This window comes from Pavona decussata, unplaced genomic scaffold, assembly GCF_977016875.1.
Source record: "Pavona decussata unplaced genomic scaffold, jaPavDecu1.1 SCAFFOLD_67, whole genome shotgun sequence".
Classification (NCBI taxonomy): Eukaryota; Metazoa; Cnidaria; class Anthozoa; order Scleractinia; family Agariciidae; genus Pavona; species Pavona decussata.
Window position 1 is genome coordinate 653,950 of NW_028145486.1, and position 24,731 is coordinate 678,680.

General features: G+C 38.5%; 1 protein-coding gene across 5 annotated transcripts; it reads left to right on the forward strand.

Moving 5' to 3' along the window:
- Positions 1 to 751: 751 nt before the first annotated feature.
- Positions 752 to 24,709, forward strand: LOC146477938 (uncharacterized). Of its 5 annotated transcripts, none has more exons than XM_085112614.1 (19): positions 752 to 965; positions 2,102 to 2,197; positions 6,781 to 6,876; positions 7,102 to 7,197; positions 7,423 to 7,518; positions 10,958 to 11,053; positions 11,405 to 11,500; positions 11,850 to 11,945; positions 12,353 to 12,448; positions 12,751 to 12,846; positions 13,232 to 13,327; positions 13,694 to 13,789; positions 14,313 to 14,474; positions 14,764 to 14,841; positions 15,763 to 15,830; positions 16,605 to 16,655; positions 18,362 to 21,936; positions 22,653 to 22,690; positions 23,500 to 24,709. In XM_085112614.1, the coding sequence occupies exons 2-18, from the start codon at positions 2,107 to 2,109 to the stop codon at positions 22,669 to 22,671; spliced, it is 5,004 nt and encodes a 1,667-aa protein (XP_084968740.1). In that variant the 5' UTR covers positions 752 to 965; positions 2,102 to 2,106; the 3' UTR covers positions 22,672 to 22,690; positions 23,500 to 24,709. The 5 variants fall into 5 exon arrangements, with proteins under 5 accessions (XP_084968740.1, XP_084968741.1, XP_084968742.1 ...); XM_085112615.1 differs by having other exon boundaries at positions 23,505 to 24,709; XM_085112616.1 differs by lacking the exons at positions 12,751 to 12,846; positions 13,232 to 13,327.
- The last annotated feature ends 22 nt before the right edge of the window (positions 24,710 to 24,731 follow it).

Below are 24,731 nucleotides of genomic sequence, written 5' to 3' on the forward strand. Positions count from 1 at the left end.
ATACAATTTACTATAACTTTTGCTGGGCAAACGAATGTTGATCGTTATACCGGGAATATCGTTATACCGAAGATCGTTAAACCGGGGTTTCACTGTATAGCAAAAAGTCAAATACGATATTTACGAGCCTGACAGGGGTCCTAACAGGCAGGAAAAACAAAGGAGACATTTTTTTACCCAGCTAAAACCAGCGTTTTAATAACAAATCTCAGCAAACTAGATATTTATAAACGTTCCAACCAGTAAATCGTCTAATGTGTTCAGTTCCCAGCCAGCTCTAATCCAAGCTGCAGAGCGGGTTTTTAGTCGAGTGGCCCCATCAGGTACTCCTGCCAAAACCTTTGGGATTTGTTGTAGCTTTTGGTTAGAAAGCTGAGTGAATATAAAACTGCGTCGAGGTTTGCCTGAGTAAACAAACTCAATGTCAAGATACTGCGAAAATTCAGTGGCAAATTTGGCAGCTATGATAAGATGGTTGATAGAGTAAGGAGGAATAGAGACAATAGGACGACTTATTCGAATCCCTAAGCTTAAGGTTAACGAGATTTGTGCGTTTGAAACTGAAGCACCCTGGACTTGAAAATGAATCACCCTGAACTCGAAAACGAAGCAATCGGAGATCGAAACTCGGAAAACGAAACACCAACCCTGAATACGTAAAAATTACCAAAATAGGCATTAAGAATGGGATATTTTAAGAAGGGCCTGTCGAGAGTCATAGCGCCTTATATGTTGCCGGATGATCGACATTTGACACCATAGTATCATTCCCATGAAAGTCACAAAATTTGCTGCAGTGTTAAAGGCAACGCCTCAGCATGAAACCACTCTGCCTTTGGTTACCAGAGAGTCCACATCCTTAACATTTTTCGTTCCCATCGCCTTCTTTCTCGTTGAAGGAGGTCGGTCAGTTAAAAAAGCCAATAAGTAGAAAATTCCAAGCGAGTTATTCTTCAATCTTCCGGGTAAGTTGACAAAAATGTATAAATTGGGCAGTGCCTTCAACTACGTACTTGAGTAGCAATTGAAAAATAGGCCCTGGAACGTCGAGAGAAGCCTCGACGTTTCATACTAGTATTTTTATACCCTGAAGAAGACGTCAAAGTCGAAACGTCGGCTGTTGTCCCGTCCTTGAGCGCTTTATTTATCAACTCCTACTTATTCTTCATCTTAAACATGACGGCCACTCCGCCTTTTTATTTATGGCTTCAAGCCGTCATCATACCAAAAGATATTGGAAAGCTTTGTTACGATAGCAGAATTTAGATTTCGGGGTCATATTAAGATGTATTCAAAGCACAAATATACTGGAACACTCGCGAAAACGGAAGCAGGCAATGAATTCTTTTTTTTTTTGTTTTTGTTTTCTGGAATATTTAGTTGGTTGGCCGATAGAAAACGAAACCTTTGTGAAATATGGCAAAAATATCTTGTTTAGTACCCTTGTGCTTGCGTAGACAGTAAAACAGGCATCTTTTTTCATTCTTTTTACGAGTAAGTGCATAAAATAAGCTTGTCCGACAGGCTAGTGTTTTGGTCATAGGAAACTAGGCCTTAAAGACAGAAACAGCTTCCTGATGAAATCTTAATTTGAAAGCTCAATTTCACTGTTATATGTTCCAGAAAATATAAAACAGTATAATTAAAAACTAAAACAGGAAAAAGCTCCATGAAAGATAGTTTTACTGCCATTGAGGTTTGCGCTTGACAGGCTGTTAACGCTGTTAACTATCAAATATCTGTATGAACCAGAAGACGACGACGTGGACTCACTTTGCGCGCTGAACGGAAGTGGTTGCCGAAAATTAGTCACCCATCATGATAAAAAGTAAAGACGACTGACACACTATGCAACATGATTAGCTGAAACAACGTTGCATCCTGGTTTTAGTCCGCTATGATGACATAAATTGTCATTTTACTTTGAAACTGTTGTACGCTAATGTAATATTGCTGGTAGAAAGGTTTGGGTGCATACACATGCACTGAAAATTCAAAAGTTGACTTCACTGTTACAGTGTGTGTCCAGTCATAGTTTAGCATCTAAGTTACAGTTACATTTTATAAGCTGAGTATACTGATTGAATATTTGATCTCCCAGCTTCCATGGCAAGCGGTGACAGCAAAGCCAAAAGTGAAAGTGACGTCACACCGGCTAGTAAAGAGACTTTGGATTTTGATGATGGCACTTCGAAAGGTGAGGCGTCATGTTATTCTCTTCACGGAAGTCGTTGTTAGACTGGAAAACTGTTCAATGTTAATCTTTACAGTTGAAAGAGAACTGGGTTAAGTGCATGGATGAAGATACAGCAAACGCCTCCTGTAGATCCGCCAGACTGGTTATAAACTCTTTCCGGTTTTGTTTGTTGTTGTTTTCAATTGCATTCCTGTTTGTTTGATCGTTTTTATAATGTTTAATCAGTTGTTTCTGTTGTTCTATTTCAAGCATATGTTCATGTAACGTTTAAGCAAACATTAAGGCTTCAGGCTCTCATTCAATTATTGAGAAATCTGATTCCGGGTCTCGATCAGCCGCTGCCATTTTGCTACAAGCGTCCATCACTCCAAAAGGTGTTAAAAGACATCGTGGCGAGCTGGGTGTGGATTCAGATTTCAACACCACTGTAGCATTCAAAGCAAAAAAAAAAAAAACAACAACAACAACAAACAATCAAACAAACAACAAATACGAAAAAAAAAAGAAAAAAGAAAAACGAGAATACTCGCGAAAAGGAAGCAGGAAATGAATTCGAAACCTTTTTTTTTTTCTACATTTTCCACAAAAAAAAAGAGAATTGGCCGATGGCAAAAGGCAATCTTTATTAAAATGGGCCAATCCCATGCGGATATTTTTGTGCTATACTTTTATTAATAAATTGAGTCAAACTGGAGTTAATTTCTGTGTGATAATTCGAGGAAATTTTTGTCGAATTCACGCTAGACACTTTGCTTTACGTTCTACTGTACAAGTGAAGGATAAATAGACATCAAAATTTCATGGAAAAAAAATTAACTGGATATAGGCACAGCAAGCGAGACCATGTATTGTGTCATAAACTCTGTTTACATAATAATTTCGTTTTCCATGTATAGCTGAAGTAATATTAGTTCATATGACCGAAAAAAAAATTATCAAAAATCTGGCGAAAGCAAAATATTTGGACTTTATGTTTGCGTGGATGGAAAATGTTTCGGACAGTTACAGTAATAATAATAATAATAATAATAATAATAATAATAATAATAATAATAATAATAATTCCTCGCGAAGCGAGGGCCGAAGGCCCGAGCGTAGCGAGGTTAATAAATATGTCGGGCCGAAGGCCGCGCTCGGGAGCTAAGCCGTGCGAATTCGAGCCGAACATATATTTATATGTTTATATATTTCCGTGAAGGTGTCCGTGCTGTTGCCTGGCAACAGTGCGCAAACAAAGTATGAATGACGTCAGACTGTCTGGCGTCGTCTGAAAAAAATTTGCATACATCGGAAAAAATATGCGTGCATGATCAAATTTCAACTGCAATGTTCATCAATATTCACTGGATACAGAACTATCTCTCCAGAATATTTTCCCTTTCTTTTAGAAATCTTTGTTGTGAAAGATTGCATTGAAGAAATTACAGGTTTGTGGCCGCGGTAAAATAATTTTCCGTGGGAAATAAATTCATCGAATGCACGCCCGTTGTACATTACGTCGCGTCAGAAATAGATTTTCAACCGCAAACTAGCCTGTGGAACTAGGAAAAGACCATGCTCATAAAAAAAAAACCTATGCCCCTTTTAATCTCCTCATTTGATGCTACAGGACGAGTAAAGAGGGTTTTCCACCCAGCCCCAGCTTCGCGAGGTTTTGCGGGTCACGTATTTCTAGTAATAGTAATAATTACCGTTTTTCAATCACCATTGCATTTTTTAAAAACTGAATTACAGGGATAAAAGTTAAAACTACTATAATAATGCGATAATGTTTATTCGTCCGAAAAGGTTTGAGATTTAATTTTTTTGCGTTTGTGTTCGTTCTTACGCTTGCCTTTTCCAGTTGACAAAAAACTTTTGTACTGCGCGCTTGTGCTTTGGAAGCCGGCAAAACAGGCATGTTGTTCATTCTCTGGTATGAAAAAGTCGTCTCTTCTACAGGCTAGGGCTGAGGTCACAAACCAAGCCTTACGGGCAGAATCAGTGTCAAGGACGCATTTCTCCTCCTTTAAATAAATTTTAATTTCAAGCCTCAATTTCACTGTTATATGTTCCAGAGAACGATTATCCATCGCGTTATAACAAGCTCAATGAAATCAAATTCTTACAGCCATCGGGTTTTTCAGCGTGAAACCGTTTTTTTTATTGAAAGTAATGTGTATGATCCAGAAGACAACAACGTGGCCACAGTTTGAGCGCTAAACGGAAGCGGACGAAACTTCTTCTCCCGCCGTGAACCTTTTTTTTTTTGTGAAAGAATTGCATTAAAGAAATTACACTTTTTGTGGCTGCAGTAAAATTATTTTCCGTGGGAAATAAATTTTTTGAACACGACAGCGCTGCACGCCTGTTGTACATTTCTTTGTGTCAGAAATAGATTTCAACGCACCGCAAACTAGCCTGTGGAACAAAGGAAAAGACCATGCTCATCAAAATAGTTGCTATGTTCAGAAACCTTTTAATCTCTTCATTTGATGCTACAATACGAGTAAAGAGGGCTTTCCACCCAGCCCTAGTCGTGAGGTTTTGCGAGTCACGTATTTCTAGTACATTAGTATAAAATCGAAATACAAAAATATCTGAAATATACACGCATCAGAAACTGACATCAGGCCCCGGTTGTTCAAAGAGCGGTAATTCGCTTTCTAGCGGTTAAAATGTATTGGTTGGAGTACATTTTATCCGCTGTGTTAGCGATTTATCCGCTGTGTTAGTTGATTTATCTTCAGTTCGACATTTTTACGTAAGTTGCGTAAGGTTCGCGGTATTTTGGTAAAATACCTTTTGAGTAGAAGACCAAAATAGTATGCTGACTTGTAAGTTTCGTTTTCCCCAAAGATTGAAAGCGTTTTACCGAAAATTATGTGCATTATTTTAAAGTTCGACAGTGTCACGCAACAGGTGGACCGAAAATACTTTCTATTATTTTTAAGTTTAACAACGTAGCCGCTGAAATTTTAAAGTCAGCTTCGTTTCACCTTGGTAGTTACACATTACGTACAGATATAAAAGGACGAAAGAGCAACATAAAAAAGTGTCACGCAGCAGGCCGTACAATCGCGCAACTTAGGGCTGCAGTGGGACAAAGGAAAGTAACTTACTGTTTTGTTACATTTCTCTCCATTTGTCCAACAATTTCTACAGAAATTGCACGAAACGTTTTTTCCGATCACGCGGTTATAAATTTGAAACGAAAAATTCAAATATTCCGCTTTAAGATGCTCGTTTTGGGTAATATACAGGAAAAAATACAGAACAAATAACAACAAATATTCAAATTGAAACAAACATGAAAGGGTGCACGATTTTGCCAAATTTGTTCAATTTAAGGTGTCGAACGCACTCTATAATCTTTGATTACTACTAGTTTAACGTTGTTTTATAAGGTCTAAGAGGAGCACAATCCTTTTTTTGCTGTTCAAGAAGCAATTAGGGCACATCAAGGAATGATGAAACAGCTGAAATAAATCATTTGTTACTTCATTTAAAATTATTGAAAATCAGAGATTGTTTGTTGGGTCAATTGGGTGTCACATGCAAATGATAAAAAGGGAACAACTTCAGTAGACACAAGCATAACTCATTAACAGCCATAAATATGTTAAATATCGACAGATATTTATTTTTTTGCTTGGCATACATGAAGTTATTACCTCTAATAAGAAAAGCAGAAAAATAAATTAAAGTAGTTGCAGGCAATTTGTTAATGTTTTTTTTTCACAGCATACAAAGGTCAAAACTGTTTTTCAACCGCATTTTTTTCTGCATTCCGCTTGTGTGACTCAGCTTCAAGGTGCTTGTCCTTCACAAACGATCGTAGATGATCAAACACTACGTTGCTCGAAGAGCAAAATAACAGACTATTGTCAACATGAAACGTTTCTTCGGGGTACTTTCTTGCCCTGTCTTTCGCCAAAATATTTACAGGAAGGTGCGATCTTTTCTTCTCCTGCGAAGAAGCGCTCGGTGTTTTAACAAGAATTGAAACTTATCCATAATGAGGATGTTTGTTTCAATAAAAACAGAATAACTACATATTGCAAGCGACCATCGAGCAGTTTTTACGCCAATACTTACATCGCAAGTATGAAATCAAGTGTGAAGAGATCAAATGACCTCTTAAAAATATATCAACGATTTGTGATTTGAACCTTCGAAAGGTGAGGATTCATGTTGTTATCGTAGCAGAAGTCGTTTTTAGACCAGAAAACCGTTCCGCTTTACTTTAAGTCTAAGTTTTTTAAAGACACATTACTTTAAAGTAGCATTTAATTGATGGAGTACAATTTCACAATTTGTTTTACTCGGTTTAAGTTTTAACAATTATTGTAATCAGCGGTTTTATATATATTTTCTGTTATCCTTTCACAGATGTAAAGTGCCCTTGATCATCTTGCATGGAAAGTTGCGCAATATAAATTTTAATATTATTATTATTACAATTATTATTGATATTATATTATTGATATTATTTATGCACTTTGTTGTTGGCAAATCAGAGTGTCTCCAGGAACAGTAAGCATCTCCGTTACTTTACCGGCATAACCTTACTGCACTGATTAAATATCTGATTTCATTCTTAGCGTCTATGGCAAGCAGAGAAGGCAAAGCCAAAGCTAAAAGTGACGTCACACCAGCTGGTGAGGAGAATTGGAAGCTTGATGATGGCACTTCGAAAGGTGAAACATCATGCCAGTATTCTCTGACCAGAACTCGTTGTTAGAATGGAAAACTGTTCAATGTTAATCTTTACAGTTGTAAGAGAACTGAGTTAAGTCCATCGATGAAGAAACAGCAAACGCCTCTTAACGTCAAGTACAGTGTGTGTCTAGTCAAAGTTTAGCATTTAAGTTAAAGCTACACTTTATAAGCTGAGTATACTGATTAAATATTTGATCTCCCAGCATCCATGGCAAGCAGTGAAAGCAAAGCCAAAGCTGAAAGTGACGTCACACCAGCTGGTGAGGAGAATTTGAAGCTTGATGATGGCACTTCGAAAGGTGAAACATCATGCCAGTATTCTCTGACCAGAACTCGTTGTTAGAATGGAAAACTGTTCAATGTTAATCTTTACAGTTGTAAGAGAACTGAGTTAAGTCCATCGATGAAGAAACAGCAAACGCCTCTTAACGTCAAGTACAGTGTGTGTCTAGTCAAAGTTTAGCATTTAAGTTAAAGCTACACTTTATAAGCTGAGTATACTGATTGAATATTTGATCTCCCAGCATCCATGGCTAGCAGTGAAAGCAAAGCCAAAGCTGAAAGTGACGTCACACCAGCTAATGAGGAGACTTTGGGTTTTGATGATGACACTTCGAAAGGTAAGTATTCATGTTATTCTCTTACCAGAAGTCGCTTTTAAACAGAAAAATCTTCACAGTTCTAAGAAAACTGAGTTAAGGTGGGGGTACACCTGAATTTGGATGGAATTTTTAGAGATTTAAGGAGGGGATAGAAGAAAGAAAATGATTTTTGGAACAATAACAGACAGTTGATACCCACGCAAGAGCACCCCAGGTTGCTAGTGGACTAACTTGGTATCCGTCTATTAATTATTAACTACAAATTCTAATTTTAAAACTTCAATAAATCTTCAAAATTTCTTATTTCTCTTAATTTTTCTACTCTTTTGAGAAAAACTATCTCCTCCCAAATATACCTAAAAAGCACCCAAAAATTTGCAAACACCCCAAAACATTGATTTGTGTAATGAGCATAGGGTTTTTGTATTGCTTGAAACGCGAACGAGATATTTCCGTTGAACCGATTTTAAACGGCTTTCATGTAGACCCCCGCCTTAAGTGCATGGGTGAAGATACAGCAAATGCCTCTTAACTGTCCCTATCCTCTCCTCCCCTTAGTGTAGAGCCGCCAGATTGGTTAGGAATCTTCTCTGGATTTTAAGTTTTGTTTGTTTGTTGTTGTTGCTGTTTGCTTGTTAGTTTGTTTTAATGGTTCATTTATTGGCTTTATTTATTTATTTATTTATTTATTTATTTATTTATTTACTTATCTATTAATATGGGATGAAAAGTGTTTCCTCATTTCGTAACTTTACTTCGATATTGCTGTGCAATGCTGTTGGTTATGGCAAGTTTTGAGGGGACACGGTGTAATTATTTTAGAAGTGCAGCTCAATACTGTACCGTTTGTCCTTTACAATATCTAACTTACATTTGACAATTAATTCATGTATCGTTGATGATTTAACTTAAACGTAAAAGTAATCGAACACTCGCGAAAACGGAAGTAGGTACTAAATTTGAAATTTTGTATTTTCTAAAACAATTGAGTAGGTTGGCCGGTAGAAAACGAAGCCCTTATGAAAACAAGACGCTGTGGAAGCGTATACTTGGGCGTCGTTGTATTAGGAGTATCTGGGTATGCACGTTAGTTCCTTATTTGATGACAAGTGAACGACAAAAGATTTGCTGATAGTCAAGGCATCACTTTGTATTTGCAATAAACGTGATGTAGTTCAACCGGAAATGTCACAAAAATAAAAGGATAAATATACAAAATAAGCATTACTCCCTTACTAAACATTTCGGATTTGTAACCATGAAGTGCATCTAAGATAATGATGAATTTTGGCGACAAAGGAGTATTTTTGGTTTCAGTGGTAATAAATGAATTTTGGCGACAGAGGAGTATTTGTGTGAATACCTTTCCGCACGATCGCCTCGAAACACACACCTTTATCCAACACGATTATTTTTGCTAAAAATAAAATTCACTTGGGGAAGTCACCATAAAATTACGTTTAATTCCACTGGAACACCATTTTCCTTTAATTTGGTAGACAAGGTGCGGTAACCTCCAAAGTCATCAAACACAATTACAACAGATTTTGCTGATGATGAACAATCGCGAACACTGCACTTGTGGAACATGCCAAACAACACGATTTTATATAAAAAGAGTATAAATTAACAAAACAATCAGAAAAAATTCACTGTATTGACCACAAGAGGTACCAAAAGTGGAGCAATTGCTTTCCATTTTGATTTGTTGACAATTTGTCCATTCGTCCATTTGATATCATTGAATATCTCTTTTCCTTTTTCTTGGAGTTCGCGCACCGACCCGTTCCGAAAGCGCTCAACATCTTTTTAGTGTGGCTCTACCGCGAACGGCGTGTGTATTTGTATGTGTAATGAGCGTAAAAGACGGCATTTCTTGTCACTTTAACTCCGTTACGCCTTAATTCTAAGCAAAACAGCAACGCAACATTGACTTACTTGAGTGTCAAAAACCATCATTTAGTCACCAATGAGGTACCGCTTCAAACCACTAGGTTAACAAACAATGCCTTGTTCGTTATCATTCCAGAAATCACGCTTCGGTCGCATTTTGTCTCACAGATTCATTCGTTCTTTCAACTCAGTTCAACGCTTGTGTTATAGGTATCCCTCGACGCGACATAACTAGTCTCAATTCACCAAAACAAGCAAAAGCCTCCCGTTCATTCCATATTTGACTGCTACGTGCTCGTTCGCTGTTTTCAGAGAGCAAACGTGAGGTTCACGGTTTTGTTTTCTTGAAAACATGAGTACATGTACGAGAATAGTGCGAAATAATTATCACCTTTGATGCGAACGTATTTATACTTCTGAGAAACTGAAAACAGCGAGCGGCAAATGAAGTGTAAACATAGTCACGTGGTTATCTCTGCCACCAAAACAAAGGTATTAAATTACTCCCCTTACCGTTTCAAGTCGTAAATCTTTGCTTGCTAATGTTTTATCGACACATTGCGGCATTTAACATGTCGCCCAGCTAGACAACACTGTAGATTTTTAATTTCGTCCACTGATGCTAATAACTTGGTTGAATCACACAACACCCTGAGGCTCCTAACGCACCACATTTCGCAGCGACTGAAATCATCCTTTACTTTCCAGGGAATTATCACCGCCATTCGAGAACACCAGTTTCTTACATATCAAAAATATTAGCTGCAAAGTTTATGAATATTACTACGAACCCAAACTATTTAAAACGTGCGCGATGACTCGACAGTTACAGGAGCAGGCGTAGACTCGTCCAATATGTAGCGCAAGCGCAGTAGACCCCTCTTTGCCATTTGAGACTTAAGAAGAAATCATATCTGATAACTTGGGCTCCGCCCAAGTAAATAGCAAAAAAACCTCTCTTGTTTAGTACCTTTGCGCTTAGGTAGACAGTAAAAAGGGCATCTTTGGGCATGTTTTGTGTTTAATTGCTGAAAACTAGCTGGTGAGCTCTCTCACTAAAGCTTAGCGTATCTACAAAGTTTAATTAGCTTGAGTTGACTTAGTCAATGTTTGTTTATGAGAAGGCGCATAAAATTAGCTTGTGCTACAGGCTAGTGTTTAGGCCGAGAACAAGGGCTATCTCCTTTGTGAAATTTAAACTTGAAACCTCAAATTCGCTTTTATATGTTCCAGAAGACATATAACAGTATAAATGACAAAGAAAACAGGAAAAAGCTCGGTGAAAGATATTTTTACAGCTATCGAGTTTTGTGCGTGAAACGCTTTTAATTGAAAGTAGCGTCAAGTCTCGCTTTGGGCGGTAAATGGAAGCGAATGAAAACCGGTGGAAAAAAGTAGAAATAGGAAGATTATCAATATTCTTCGAAGTTGCTTTACGTTTACGCACTTTATGGCTGGCAATATTGCATAGTGTATCCAGAAACAGTTTAGCATTTGTGTTATAGTTTACATTTTACCGGCATAACCTTAGTATACTGATTAAATATTCGATCTAATTTCCCAGCATCCATGGCAAGCGGCGAAAGTGAAGCCGAAAGTGAAAGTGACTTCACACCAGCTGGTGAGGAGAATTTAGATTTTGATAAAAACACTTCGAAAGGTGAGGCATCATGTTATTCTCTTACCAGAAGTCGTTGTTAGACCAGAAATCTGTTCTGTCTTAATCTTCACAGTTGAAAGAGAATTGAGTTTATAGTGCGATGGACGAAGAAACAGGAAACGCCTCCTTTCCGTCAGCCTGTTTTATACCGCCAACGGATAAATTGCCATTATGCATCGAAACTGTGTGCGTTAATGTAATATTGCTTGAAAAAAGGTTTGGCTGTATACACACTAAAAATTAAAAGTTCACCTCATTGTTATAGTGTGTATCTAGGCATAGTTTACCGATAAATAAGCTGCATTTACACTTTATAAGCTGAGTATACTGATTAAATATTCGATTTCCCAGCATCCATGGCAAGCAGTGAAAGCAAAGGCAAAACTGAAAGCGACGTCACACCAGCTAGTGAGGAGACTTTGGATTTTGATAATGACACTTCGAAAGGTGAGGATTCATGTTATTCTCTTATCAGAAGTCGTTATTAGACTGGGAAACTGTTCAATGTTAATCTTCACAGTTGTAAGGGAACTGAGTTTTGTGCATGGACGAAGATACAGCAAATGCCTCCTTTCCGTCAGCCTGATTTATTCCGCTAACGGATAAATTGTCATTATGCTTCGAAACTGTGGCTGTTAATGTAATATTGCTGGAAAAAAAGTTTGGCTGTATACACACTGAAAATTAAAAGTTCACTTCATTGTTATAATGTGTATCTAGGCATAGTTAACCATAAGTAAGTTGCATTTACACTTTATAAGCTGAGAGTATACTGATTAAATATTCGATTTCCCAGCATCCATGGCAAGCAGTGAAAGCAAGACCAAAACTGAAGGTGACATCACACAAGCTGGTGAGGAAACTTTGGATTTTGATGAAGACACTTCGAAAGGTGATGATTCATGTTATTCTATTGACAGAAGTCGTTGTTAGACTGGAAAACTGTTCAATGTTAATCTTCACAGTTGAAAGAGAACTGAGTTAAATGCCTGGATAAAGATACAGCAAACGCCTCCAGTAGATCCACCAGAGTGGTTATAAACTGTTTCCGATTTTCGGTGTTGTTTGTTTTTTGTTGTTTTTATTTGAATGTTTGCTTGTTTGATTGTTCTTATAATGTTTTATCGTTTTTTTTTTAAATATATATTTATTTCTAATAATTGTTCATTTAACGTTTACGCAGACATTGAGGCTTCAAGCTCTCAGTCAATGACTAAAAGAAATCCAGTTCCTGATTCTGATCAGCCGCCGCCGTTTTAATCTTAGAGTACTGATTAAATATTCGATTGCATTTTTCAGTATCCCTAGCAAGCAGTGGAAACAAAGCAAAACCTGAAAGTGACGTCACACCAACTGGTAAGGAGACTTTGGATTTTGATGATGACACTTCGAAAGGTGAGGATTCATGTTATTGTTGCAACAAAAGTCGTTTTTAGAGCTGAAAACTGTTCTCCCTTACTTTAAGGAGCTTTTAGAGACACACTACTAGCATTTAATTGATGGAGTAATTTTCATTTATCTTAATAAGTTTTTATAATTTTTGTTGCCTCCGATTTTATATATATTTTCTATTATCCTTTTACACAGTACATGTAAAGTCACTTTTTCATCTTATATGGAACGCTGCGCAATATAAATTTTACAGTTACACTTATAAGCTGAGTATACTGATTAAATTTAAATATTTCATCTTTTAGCATCCGTGACAAGCAATGAAAGCAAAGCCAAAACTGAAAATGACGTCTCACCAGCTGGTGAGGAGACTTTGAAGGTTGATGATGACACTTCAAAAGGTAAGGATTCATGTTATTGTCTTCCCAGAAGACGTTGGTAGACTGGAAAACTGTTAAAGAGAACTGGGTTAAGTGCATGGGTAAAGAAGCAGCAAATGCATCCTGAAGATCCGCCAAAATTCGGTGTTGTTTATTTGTTGCTGTTTTTATTTGCCTGTTTGCTTGTTTAATTGTTCTTATAATGTTTTATTGTTTTTATTTGTTATTTGTTATTTATTTATTTATTTATTTATTTATTTATTTCTAACAATTGTTCGTTTAAAGTTCACGCAGACATTGATGCTTTGAGCTGTCAATGACTAATAAAAATCCAGTTCCAGGTTTTTATCAGCTGACGCCGTTTTAACCTTAGTATACTGATTAAATATTTGATTGCATTTTCCAGCGCCCATGGCAAGCAGTGAAAACAAAGCCAAACCTGAAAGTGACGTCACACCAGCTAGTGAGGAGACTTTGAATTTTGATGATGACACTTCGAAAGGTGAGGCGTCATGTTATTCTCTTACCAGAAGTTGTTGTTAGACTGGAAAAGTGTTCAAAGTTAATTTCGCAGTTGTAAGAGAACTGAGTTAAGTGCATGGGTTTTTCTTTATTTCTTTATTTACTTATTTATTAAGAGATAAAAAGAGTGTACTTTTAGTTAGTAAGAATTCGTAATTCTACTGGGATATTGCTGTACAATATGCAACGCTGTTCGTAATGACAAGGTTTGAGTGGACACAGTAAAATTTAAAAGTTCAGCTCAATACTGGAATGTTTGTCTTTGTCCAGTATCTAACTTACCGTTGACAATAAGTCTATGTATCGCTAATTATTTAGCTAAACCTAAAAGTATTCGTTTTCCCAGCATCCATGGCAAGCAGCGAAGTCGAAGGCAAACCTGGAAGTGACGTCACACCAGTTGGTGAGGAGACTTTGGATTTTGATTATGACACTTTGAGAGGTAAAGGGTCATGTCACTTACTTGCCCGTTTATCACTAACATTAAATGTTGCAAGAAAGTTGAGTCCACGGATGATAGCTAATGGAAAATGGTGTAGTAAAGGCCTCCTTTTCCTTACTTATTAACACCCTTCCTGTCCTCTTTTATCCTACAGAGTGGTTATTTTCAACACTCCCCCCCCCCCCCTCCCTTCACACCCCCTTATTAGTATCGTCTCTTTACATTAAGTGATATTGGGGCTCAAATTGGGCTATTGAGGGACTGGTTAGGAACCTTGCCATGTCAACAATGGTGTTGGGCCGCGATCATGCACAACCCTTTCTTTTAACTTTCACACTACAGTTGAATATCTCACTAATGGTGATTTGCTAAAAAACATGTTAAAATCTATTGTGGTTTGTGCACGGTCAACGCCAAAAATGCTCACAAAAATATACAACACCAAAATTAAGAGGTTTGGCGGGCTACTCACGGGCTGAACCATTGCCTTTTATTAACTATGTTCTAATTTGCTACATTTTAGCAATAGCAGAGGTTTATAAGAATGAAGGTAATGATGAATACGGGAAAAGGAATTTCCGAAACGCCGTCAACTTTTACACGGAAGGAATTAAAGTGAACTGCAAGGATGAAGAACTTAAAGCCAAACTGTATTGCAACAGGGCGGCAGCGCACTTTCGTTTAGGTGAGAGGTTTTATTTCAATTTATTTATTTATTTATTTGTTTAGCATTTATTTAGTTAGTGTAGTTAAGGTATTAGGACAACTGATTGTGAAAATGAATTGGAGCGTACCTAAATTCATTTCCAGACGCTCTATTGCTCGTTCTTGAAAACTTCTTTCGCGCCGATTTTAGCCTGTGTTACTACGTTCCGCACCAACTAGCTTCCCTCGCGTTTCCGAGAATGCAGAGGTCTGACCAGCTTTATTAGACTGAGGGTAAATGAATTTATTTATCTATCTATAATTTTTAGGGAATTATCGGGATTCACTAAGTGATGCGAAAGTTGCCAACGAACTACAGCCGTGTTATGTCAAAGCAATCATTAGAGGTAAGATGTCGTAAAATTCTAGATGTATAGTATTTTACAGAAGGTAATGAGTAAACTGCAGCAATCTATACCGCCACAATATCTATCATAGCTATACTTCCGATACAATCTTTAAAGTGACGGCAATATTGACAATGTTTTGGAAAATATAAAATATATAGATCATGACTCTTTCACACCAGATAGGCCAACGAGCTGCTAATTTATACAAAATCCATCCGTTTTTTTGGAACTAGCTGGTTGAAAATGCTACCTTGCATATATGCGCTTTTATATGTTTCAATGCAAACTGAACAGGGTATTGCCACACATCGGATCTGCAACGTGCGCAAAACCAGTTAACGATTGAACAGAAACATGTTATTTCCTTTGAACGTTCCGACTTTTATCACACGAGCAGATGTTTGGCATTGTGCATGGCATAAACCCCATGAATACAATTGAAACCTATTCATTGTATGAAGTGTTCGTGTCGCCTCTGTGTCCGAGTTTCATCATTTAAGAAAATATATACTCTTATTGTGAAGACTAAGCGGCTGTTCCTAAAGTGGTGTTTAAGGTTGCGTTCGACTGACCGTATTCCGGAATAAGAATAAGCGGAATAGCTGTTAGTTTTCTCTTTAAGTAAATTTGGGAAGGCATTCCCGCAAAATTTCGCTGGCACATGATAATTTAAGAGCGATTTTGTGTCCCAGTAACTCAAAAAACCTCTTTTGAAGGATTTCTTGAAATTATTGGCTGTCTTCCTATTCCGGAATAGGGTCAATCGAACGCACCCTAACTGTTTTGCAAAATGGCTATCCTTTGTCATCATCCTCTACTGTCATTATCATGATAAACGTGCGCAAACATAGAAACTAAATTTTGAGGTAAACTAGCTTGACTTATAAACAAATCAAGTTGTTATATATGTCTTTTTAGGAGCAAGTGCTTGTGTGGAGCTGAATCAATTTGAAGAAGCGATCACGTGGTGTGATCAAGGATTAGCAGTATCTTTTGGTTCTTTCATTGCAGCATAAACATTCCCAGATGTAATAAGGCTGTTTTTATAATGAAAGGCAGTACTGAATTCCCTTATTTGTCCCCACACAAAACGTGCCTTGCCCCCTCTCCCTGCAAAAAATGATATGATCAGCATTTCTGCGTTTTATACTGCCACAGTATAAAACATAGGATGCCCTGCAACTCACTTCCTGCCCAAGCAGTGACTGATTAACACGATTTGACAAGTGAAACAAAGTCTTAGTATATATCCGGGTATATGTGTTTGTGCCTTATAATTTTTTTGACAAGTGAAACAAAGTCTTAGTATATATCCGGGTATATGTGTTTGTGCCTTATAATTTTTTTTTTTTTTTTTATCTAATTGCAGTAGTTTAAAGAGAGCACAAGAGAACCCTGCATAAAATAAACTGCACACACTTTAATGTACGCCATTTTACTCCTACTTTTATCGGAAACCGTTTCAAAGCCACCATGTCAGATAACAATCGAGTATCGATGTACTCGATAACCCTGAGGTGCAAAGAAATTCAACGCCAGCTTCGTTGTAATGCTACAAAGATAGGTGCCTTTCATCCCGTCCGGGCGATAAGGGCCGATTCGCACTAGAGATCTAGGAGACCCTCGAGCATTCATGTTTGCCGATGAATTGTGACAAAAGTAGCCGATCAGGTACAACTGAACATTATGATTACAACTTCTCATCGAATTTACTTGCATTCTTTACAACGCAACAACGTAACAACCTTAACTTTGAAAAGATTGACAAAGAAAATGCGACGCTGTTGGAACTCAGAAGTAGGTCTCAAAAGGTATTGCTATTTACTTTATTTTTTTACAAAGTACCCCAGCTTTCGCTGAATATTTATAACTTCCTAAATAAAAATTCAAACACCACCAAACTTGGTGAATTTTCCTAAAATTTATTTGGCCGGGTAACAACTTTATATAATAATTGATTACTTAGGTGGCTTGCTGTTGCCATAGAAACAACATCTTGACTGCCCAATTTTTCTAAATTTTCTCAAAACTTTTACAATTTTACATCATTTGATTCTTATTTATTGGTTTTAATACATTTTTAACCAATTTAGAGAATTTTCTGCGATTTTGGAGATATCTGGAAATGCAGGTGGAAGATTTAAGATGGAGTCTGTGAAGAACAAATGATTCAATTATCGCGTAATATAACGTCATCTGTCCACTTTGTGGACCTCAAAGGAAACAGTTTTGGACATGCTATGTGGCCTTCGAGTTTCACTGCTGAAGCCCAATGGCTTTGAAGTTACGAAAGGGGGAGGGAACACTAATTGACCCCGGCTTAGGCTCAGTTTGAGAACCGGTTTACCTCGTACAGCGAACCACGGCAGATGAAACAATGTAAGGCAAAGATTTCAGCCCCAGCCCTGTTGTCTTCCTTAAATCTTAAATTCATTTCTTCCAACAAATGATCTATAAAAGGTATTGCGACATTAACACGAAAATGCGATTCCGGGTTTACGCGAGGTGCATTGTTTCTAAATGCCTGTTTACCAGTGATTCTTGGCGCTGAAACTGTGGCACCAATCTTGTCAGCCAGTCTAGAGGCGTCTTCAAACCCTTCATGGCATTCCTCTTCTGTTTGACCTCACCCTTTCAACTGCTTTAATAGTGTGGTCAATCATAGAATAAGCTTGGAAGACATCCTGGTCTTTCTTTTGAAGCTTGGCTGCAATGGGTTTGAGTATTTCTAGGCTATTCTTCGTAATTAAAAAGGTGAAAATGAATCCGAAGGTCTTCAGATTTGCAAAAAAATGTTGTGCCTTGATTGTAGTCTACCTGTCACATGTGAACGATATCGAGGAATAAAATGCTTTGCGAGCAGAGGCGAGCAGACCACCAGAGGGTACTCCCCCAAAATTACAGTTTTGAATATACTTGGGATTTAGTTTTAATGGAAAAATGATTTTAAAAAATGAAGCAATGGAATAATGATATGCTATCCTGTCGATGCAAGAATTTAAGTGTCAAACAAGTAGTAAAAAAAACCAGACAAACAAATACGGGTCTAATAGAGGGGAGACCCCAGGCCCTCCTCCTGGATCCTCCACTGGGACAGTACCGGGTCCCAAAATCTTTAACATCTACATGAAATCCCGTTGCAGTTCTCGTTTACGAGTGAACTTTGATTGTGATTCATTTAGATTTTTCATTCCGCCGGTAGAGTTTGTGTCCTAAACTAGCTGCAATATATCTCGTAATACCCACTGCCAAAGTATTCATCCTCACTAAATTCCTTTGTTATTTTCTTGCATGACATCGATGAACCATGCCCTTGCACTTTCAAATTTTATTTGTCGAGCTCATTTAGAAACAAAATGACTTCTTACATTGGAATTACGAAAAATGCAATACATATAATGAATATCACGTCAAGAACATGGACAAAGAATCAAATCAATCTGTTGGAAACGAATATTTAGTAGAAAAGCCACATGTGTACCTTAGTAATTATTACCACTCTCTTGGTGATTTCCAGATCGCTTTCAAGTACCATCAGCAAGCTCGTAGTATCACTGAAGAAGTTAAAAGCAAAAGTTCGGAAGGCACGCCATACATGAAATGTGGTCTTGCTTACCATCGCCTCGGTGAATTCGAGAAGGCTATCGAGTTTTATCAGCAAGCTCTTAGCATCGGTAAAGAAGTTGGGAATAAAGATTTAGAAGGAAGCGTATGTATGAACCTCGGTTGGGCTTACCACTCTCTTGGTGATTTCAAGACAGCCATCAAGTTCCACCAGCAAGCTCTTAGTATCAGGAAAGATGTTGGAAACAAAGATTTAGAAGGAAGCGTATGTATGAACCTCGGTAGAGCTTACCACTCTCTTGGTGATTTCAAGACAGCCATCAAGTTCTACCAGCAAGCTCTTAGTATCAGTGAAGAAGTTGGGCACAAAGATTTAGAAGGAAGCGTTTATAGAAACCTCGGTAGTGCTTACCACTCTCTTGGTGATTTCAAGAAAGCTTTCGAATTCCATCAGCAAGCTCTTAGTATTAGTAAAGAAGTTGGGAACAAAGATTTAGAAGAAAGCGTATGTATGAACCTCGGTTGGGATTACCACTCTCTTGGTGATTTCAAGACAGCCATCAAGTTCCTACAGCAAGCTCTTGGTATCAGTAAAGAAGTTGGAAACAAAGATTTAGAAGGAAGCGTTTATGGGAACCTCGGTAATGCTTACCACTCTCTTGGTGATTTCAAGAAAGCTATCGAGTTCCATCAGCAAGCTCTTAGTATCATTAAAGAAGATGGGAACAAGGGTGTTGAAGGAAGCGTTTATGGGAACCTCGGTAGAGCTTACCACTCTCTTGGTGATTTCAAGAAGGCCATCAAGTTCTACCAGCAAGCTCTTAGTATCAGTAAAGAAGTTGGGAACAAAGATTTAGAAGGAAGCGTTTATATGAACCTCGGTAGTGCTTACCACTCTCTTGGTGATTTCAAGAAGGCCATCAAGTTCTACCAGCAAGCTCTTAGTATCAGTAAAGAAGTTGGGCACAAAGATTTAGACGGAAGCGTTTATATGAACCTCGGTAGTGCTTACCACTCTCTTGGTGATTTCAAGAAAGCTATCGAATTCCATCAGCAAGCTCTTAGTATTAGTAAAGAAGTTGGGAACAAAGATTTAGAAGGAAGCGTTTATAGGAACCTCGGTAATGTTTATCACTCTTTTGGTGATTTCAAGAAAGCTATCGAGTTCCATCAGCAAGCTCTTAGTATCATTAAAGAAGTTGGGAACAAAGATTCTGAAGGGAACGTTTATGGGAACCTCGGTATAGCTTACCACTCTCTTGGGGATTTTAAGAAAGCTATAGAGTTCCATCAGCAAGCTCTTAGTATCAGCAAAGAAGTTGGGAGCAAAGATTCAGAAGGAAGCGGTTATGTGATGCTCGGTTGTGTTTACGACTCTCTTGGTGATTTCAAAAAAGCCATCAAGTTCCATCAGCAAGCTCTAAGTATCAGTAAAGAAGTTGGGAACAAAGATTTAGAAGGAAGGGCTTATGGGAACCTCGGTAATGTTTACTACGCTTTTGGTGATTTCAAGAAAGCTATCGAGTTCCATCAGCAAGCTCTTAGTATCATAAAAGAAGTTGGGAGCAAAGATTCTGAAGGGTGCGTTTATGGGAACCTCGGTGGAGCTTACCACTCTCTTGGTGATTTCAAGAAAGCCATCAAGTTCCATCGGCAAGCTCTTAGTATAATCAAAGAAACTGGTGACAAAGGTTCAGAAGGACAGGTATACTTAGCGCTTGGTAATGATTACAAGTCTGAACGGGATTATGAGAAAGCTACCGAGTATTATCAGCGAGCTCTTAATATCGCCAAAGAAATTGGGAACAAGGCTTTAGAAGGAGAACTATATCGGCATCTTGGTAGTGTTTATGAAAACCTTGGTAACTTTAAGGCAGCTATGGAGTTCTATCAGCAAGCTCTTAGTATCGCTAAAGAAGTTGGTAGCAAAGATTTAGAAGGAAACGCACATCAGAACCTTGGAACTGTTTATTTCCGGCGTCGAGATTTCAAGACAGCTGTTGAGCACCATCGGAAAGCTCTCAGTATCGCTAAAGAAACTGGAAGCAAAATGCTTGAAGCAACGGCATATGAAAGACTTGGTAGTGATCACCTTTTCGACGATTTGTGTACAGCTGAAGATTTTTATAAATGTAGTGTACGATTACTTGATGAACTTAGGGGTCTTCTTCAATCGAATGACAAATGGAAAATCGACTTCCGGAACGAATATAAGCTTGCCTACTGCAGTTTATGGGCTGTTCAGTTACAACAGAACAAGACAGTAGAGGCGCTTTTGACAGCTGAGCGTGGACGTGCACAGGCTCTGATGGATCTAATGGAATCACAGTACGGCGTAAAATCAGTTCATCCAGTCTCTGCTGAGAAGACGAATACAATCTTTTCCATTCCAAGTCACCTTCCATCGCAAACGATATTTCTTGCTGAAGCCTTCAATATACTCAACTTCTGGGTGCTGCGAAAAGGACATCTTTATCAGCTTGAGGGTAAGGCAATCAGTGATAGTTTGGAGTCTCTGACCCACAAAACATACAAGCAGATTGGGGTCTTTAAAAAAGTCATGTGTGAGAATCGTTCATTGGATGGTCCAGAAGATGAAGAATCTGAAGAGGTTCCTTATCAAAATCGGGATGAAAAATCAAAGGCATCTGCAGAAGGCGAAGGCGATGCTTTAAAGGCGTTGTCTGATGTGGTCCTGGGACCGATTTCACATCTGCTACAAAGCGATGAAGTTATCGTTGTTCCTGATGGTCCACTATTTTTGGTTCCCTATGCTACGCTTCTCGACCAACATTCCAGGTACTTGTCTGAAACACACACAATTCGACTGGTTCCTACACTGACAAGTTTGAAGCTAATGGCAGAGTGTCCTGACGAGTGCCACATTACGTCTGGTGCACTGCTTGTTGGTGATCCATGGGTGGAAGGTATCCTTTTCAGAGGACGTAGAATCCTGCAGCTTCCGGCTGCCAAAGAGGAGGTGGAAATGATCGGCGCTATTCTGAACATCAAAGCTCTGACTGGAAAAGAGGCAACAAAACCTGAAGTGTTGAGCAGGCTAAACTCAGTGGCCTTGGTACACATTGCAGCTCATGGCCGTGCGGAAACTGGTGAAATTTTCTTGTCTCCTAATCCAACGGTGGCCAAGGAAAAACTCAAACAGGAAGACTACCTTTTGACTATGGATGATGTGTTAAAAGCCAAACTTCGAGCAAGATTGGTTGTCTTAAGCTGCTGCCATAGCGGCCGAGGGAAGATTAAGGCTGAGGGTGTGGTGGGTCTTGCCCGTGCTTTTTTGGGTGCCGGTGCTCGTTGTGTCCTTGCATCACTGTGGGCCATTAATGACGAAGCTACTCTGCAGTTTATGAGATACTTCTACGAGCATTTGGCGGAGGGACAACGTGCTAGTAAGGCTCTCCACCAGACCATGAAACGAATGCGGGAATCTGACAACTTTAGCGACATTAAATACTGGGCTCCGTTTGTGCTGATCGGTGATGACGTCACATTGAGTTTTGGCCACTTGAGGTAAGTTGTTTTGGCTTAATTGTAAGAGTCACGTTTTAATATTTATTGATTTAAAGTATTTCAAAACCTCTTAATTCTATTATCCTAGGTCCCCAAATTCGAAACGTGAAGTGTGTCTCAGGAAATACTGCTGAGCGGCTTTCATTCGCATGAATGGTGGCTGCCCTTCATTAATAAATGTTTGGTTTTATGAACAGAGTAAATAACTTAAAGGTAATTTTGTAGCGGTAAAGAGATTTGAGTGCTGACATTTCAAGCGAAGGGCCAACACTCGATACGCCAGCACTCAAATCTCACTTTACGGTTGCCAAATTACGTCTTCAATTCCACCACGGTAGTGGTAGCCTCAGGTCATGAGCGGTACACTATCCTTGCAAGTGGTGGTCACAAGTAATGTTTTAAACCCCATCTCCACAAACTCGTTGTGGGAGCTGTTGGCTGAGGATTGCAAATCAATCTTCGCAATGCGTATGGAGAAACGGATCCGTATAACAGGACCACTTGTGGTACGTGTGTGTGTTGTGAGAAGTGAAAAACAGCTCTCCTTGGTTTCCACTCCGGTATTATTCAGTGCTGTGAGCATTCGTAAGATTCTGGCAACACCCCGAAGCCGGTGTTGTGTCCTTGTTGCTGTCTAAAGGTTGCCTTCATTAAGAGGTCTTTTTTTTTATTGTTAACAGATGGTCATATATGTGTCATTTTCTTTCTTCTTTCAGTAATGTTTCAGATCACTGAGAAAGAGCTTTCGACGATGGTAAGTTGCAGTAATGTGAACTTTTCTTCCGTTATCTTTCATACAAGGCAATAAATAGTGTTAATTACTGCAGTCCGAGTCATCATCAAAAAATGATTCAGTCAAACCCGTAGGACTACCTCGTATAAGCGGCCACTTTTACAACTTTGTAAATCCCGCCCAGCCGACAGTCGGGAACGTCACAGACCAACCGTGAACACTTTCCCTGTGATAAGCGATCACTTGATACATGGTCTGGTAAAAGCATGGGGGAAAATTCAGTAATGCGCGATGTACAATTCCAATATGTCTGTGAGATTTTCTCTCACAGTAGAACGTTTTGTTTCTGTTAACAAAAGTATGTTTGTTGTCCATTGTGCAACTCAGATTTGCAATGAAGTGTTAGGGGTCGGCTCAGTCGGTATGCAAACATGGCCCTGAACAGAACACCCCCACGAAAATGAACTCCTCGGTATATTATTTTGGGAGTATAATTCAACTGTATTTAGATTTTCACTAAGGCTATATCCCCCGGGTTGGGGGGGGGGGGGGGGAGGGGCTAGGGTCTACTGCCTAGATTTTTGAATGGGGGTGTGCCACTGGGACTTTGAAACCTTTACCCTATACCAAACCACGTCTCCTGGGGTGAGTTGCATAAAATTTAACGTCGGGTGTAACTGCTAACACCAGACCTTTAGCCCAGTCACATTTTATCGTCTGACGATACCAGTTACGCCCGCCGTTAAGTTTTATGCAACTCGTCCCTGGTCTGTTGTATACTGTGATTACACATGTCAACATATAATCGTACAATGTCTGTTACGTTTCAGCCGAGAACGGCCAGGAAAAACAATCCGATAATGCAAAGGATATTCCAGGAAACTTAAACATCCGCTATGATGGTAGCGACATTCCTAGCGTTGGATGATGTATATAATGATGATGAAAGTTTACAAAGATCCGCAGCTGTTCTGTTTCCAAACGCAAATTTTGTTACCCGGCGAACAAGCTAGTTATAGAGCCTGTTGTGTAATATATTTTGACCATGTCATTGTTCGAGATAATAAACTATAGACGATAAGACTGATCGTTAAAGTAGTAAAAACGACGATAACAAAGAAGTTGGCCAGAGATATCAGCTTTTTCTACTCCGTAATACCTTAATGTACATGTGTGAATACGTTTTGGCGTAGTGTGATTACTATTTGATTTGTTTGGTTAGTTCTAGTAATCAAACGTACCTTTTGGTTTGTGCTCTTCTTGGAATATTTAAAGCCAATAAGACTTCTTTTATGTCAAAGTCACTAAGATAAGTTAAGGGTGTAAATGATTTATAATATATAAATATGAATATACGAAACATACTGAAATTTCAACTACGAGTGAAAGACTTAATAGAACCAAGACCCTCGTGGTTAATTTACACAACTTTTAAAAGCCGCTTTTTGCTAGGGTCTTCATATTCATTTAGTCATCATTCCTCCACGGGTATATTGGGAACTCACAATATGACCAACTTCCAGTTGGCTTGATAGCTCAGTTGGTAGTTCACTACACCTGTATCGCAGAGGTCATGGGTTCGAATCCATTTCAAGCCTGAATTTGTTTTGGCCTTTCTTTGCGCAACTTTTTAAGTTGCATAAATAACTTCGAGGGCCTTTCTTCTATTTAATAATTTTATAACATAGTCAAGCAAATGATAAAATACCGATTATCCAAAAGAAACATGTGGGCAATCCAAATAGGAAATGACGTTACTGTAAAGCAATAGACTAGCAATCAGATTGCGCCCCAAATCGGCAATATCCTGCTGCTCCAACAGTTAATTTACATATACAGTAGTTGAGCAACAACTGTAAGTTTAACTCGATCGCTTAAAGTTATGTAAGTGTAGTGTATTGTCTTTTGCAAAGGTGTGGTTGCTTTTGTGCTGTTGTTTAATAGTTGCATTAATCGAGGCCTGAGCTGAAAATTTGTTACTAGAGAAAAGTTTTGATTCCTCGTTAATCTGGCTTAAGTAAATGACTTTAGGCCTCTTAATATGTTGTGGAAACGAAATACC

What these genes read in the sequence shown, in the direction of transcription:
- LOC146477938 (XM_085112614.1), top strand. Translation starts at nt 2,107, where the DNA reads ATGGCAAGCGGTGACAGCAAAGCCAAAAGTGAAAGTGACGTCACACCG. An exon ending in TGATGATGACACTTCGAAAG is followed by an intron (nt 13,328 to 13,693) that starts GTGAGGCGTCAT and finishes TCGTTTTCCCAG; the next exon opens with CATCCATGGCAAGCAGCGAA. An exon ending in TCAGAAGTAGGTCTCAAAAG is followed by an intron (nt 16,656 to 18,361) that starts GTATTGCTATTT and finishes GGTGATTTCCAG; the next exon opens with ATCGCTTTCAAGTACCATCA.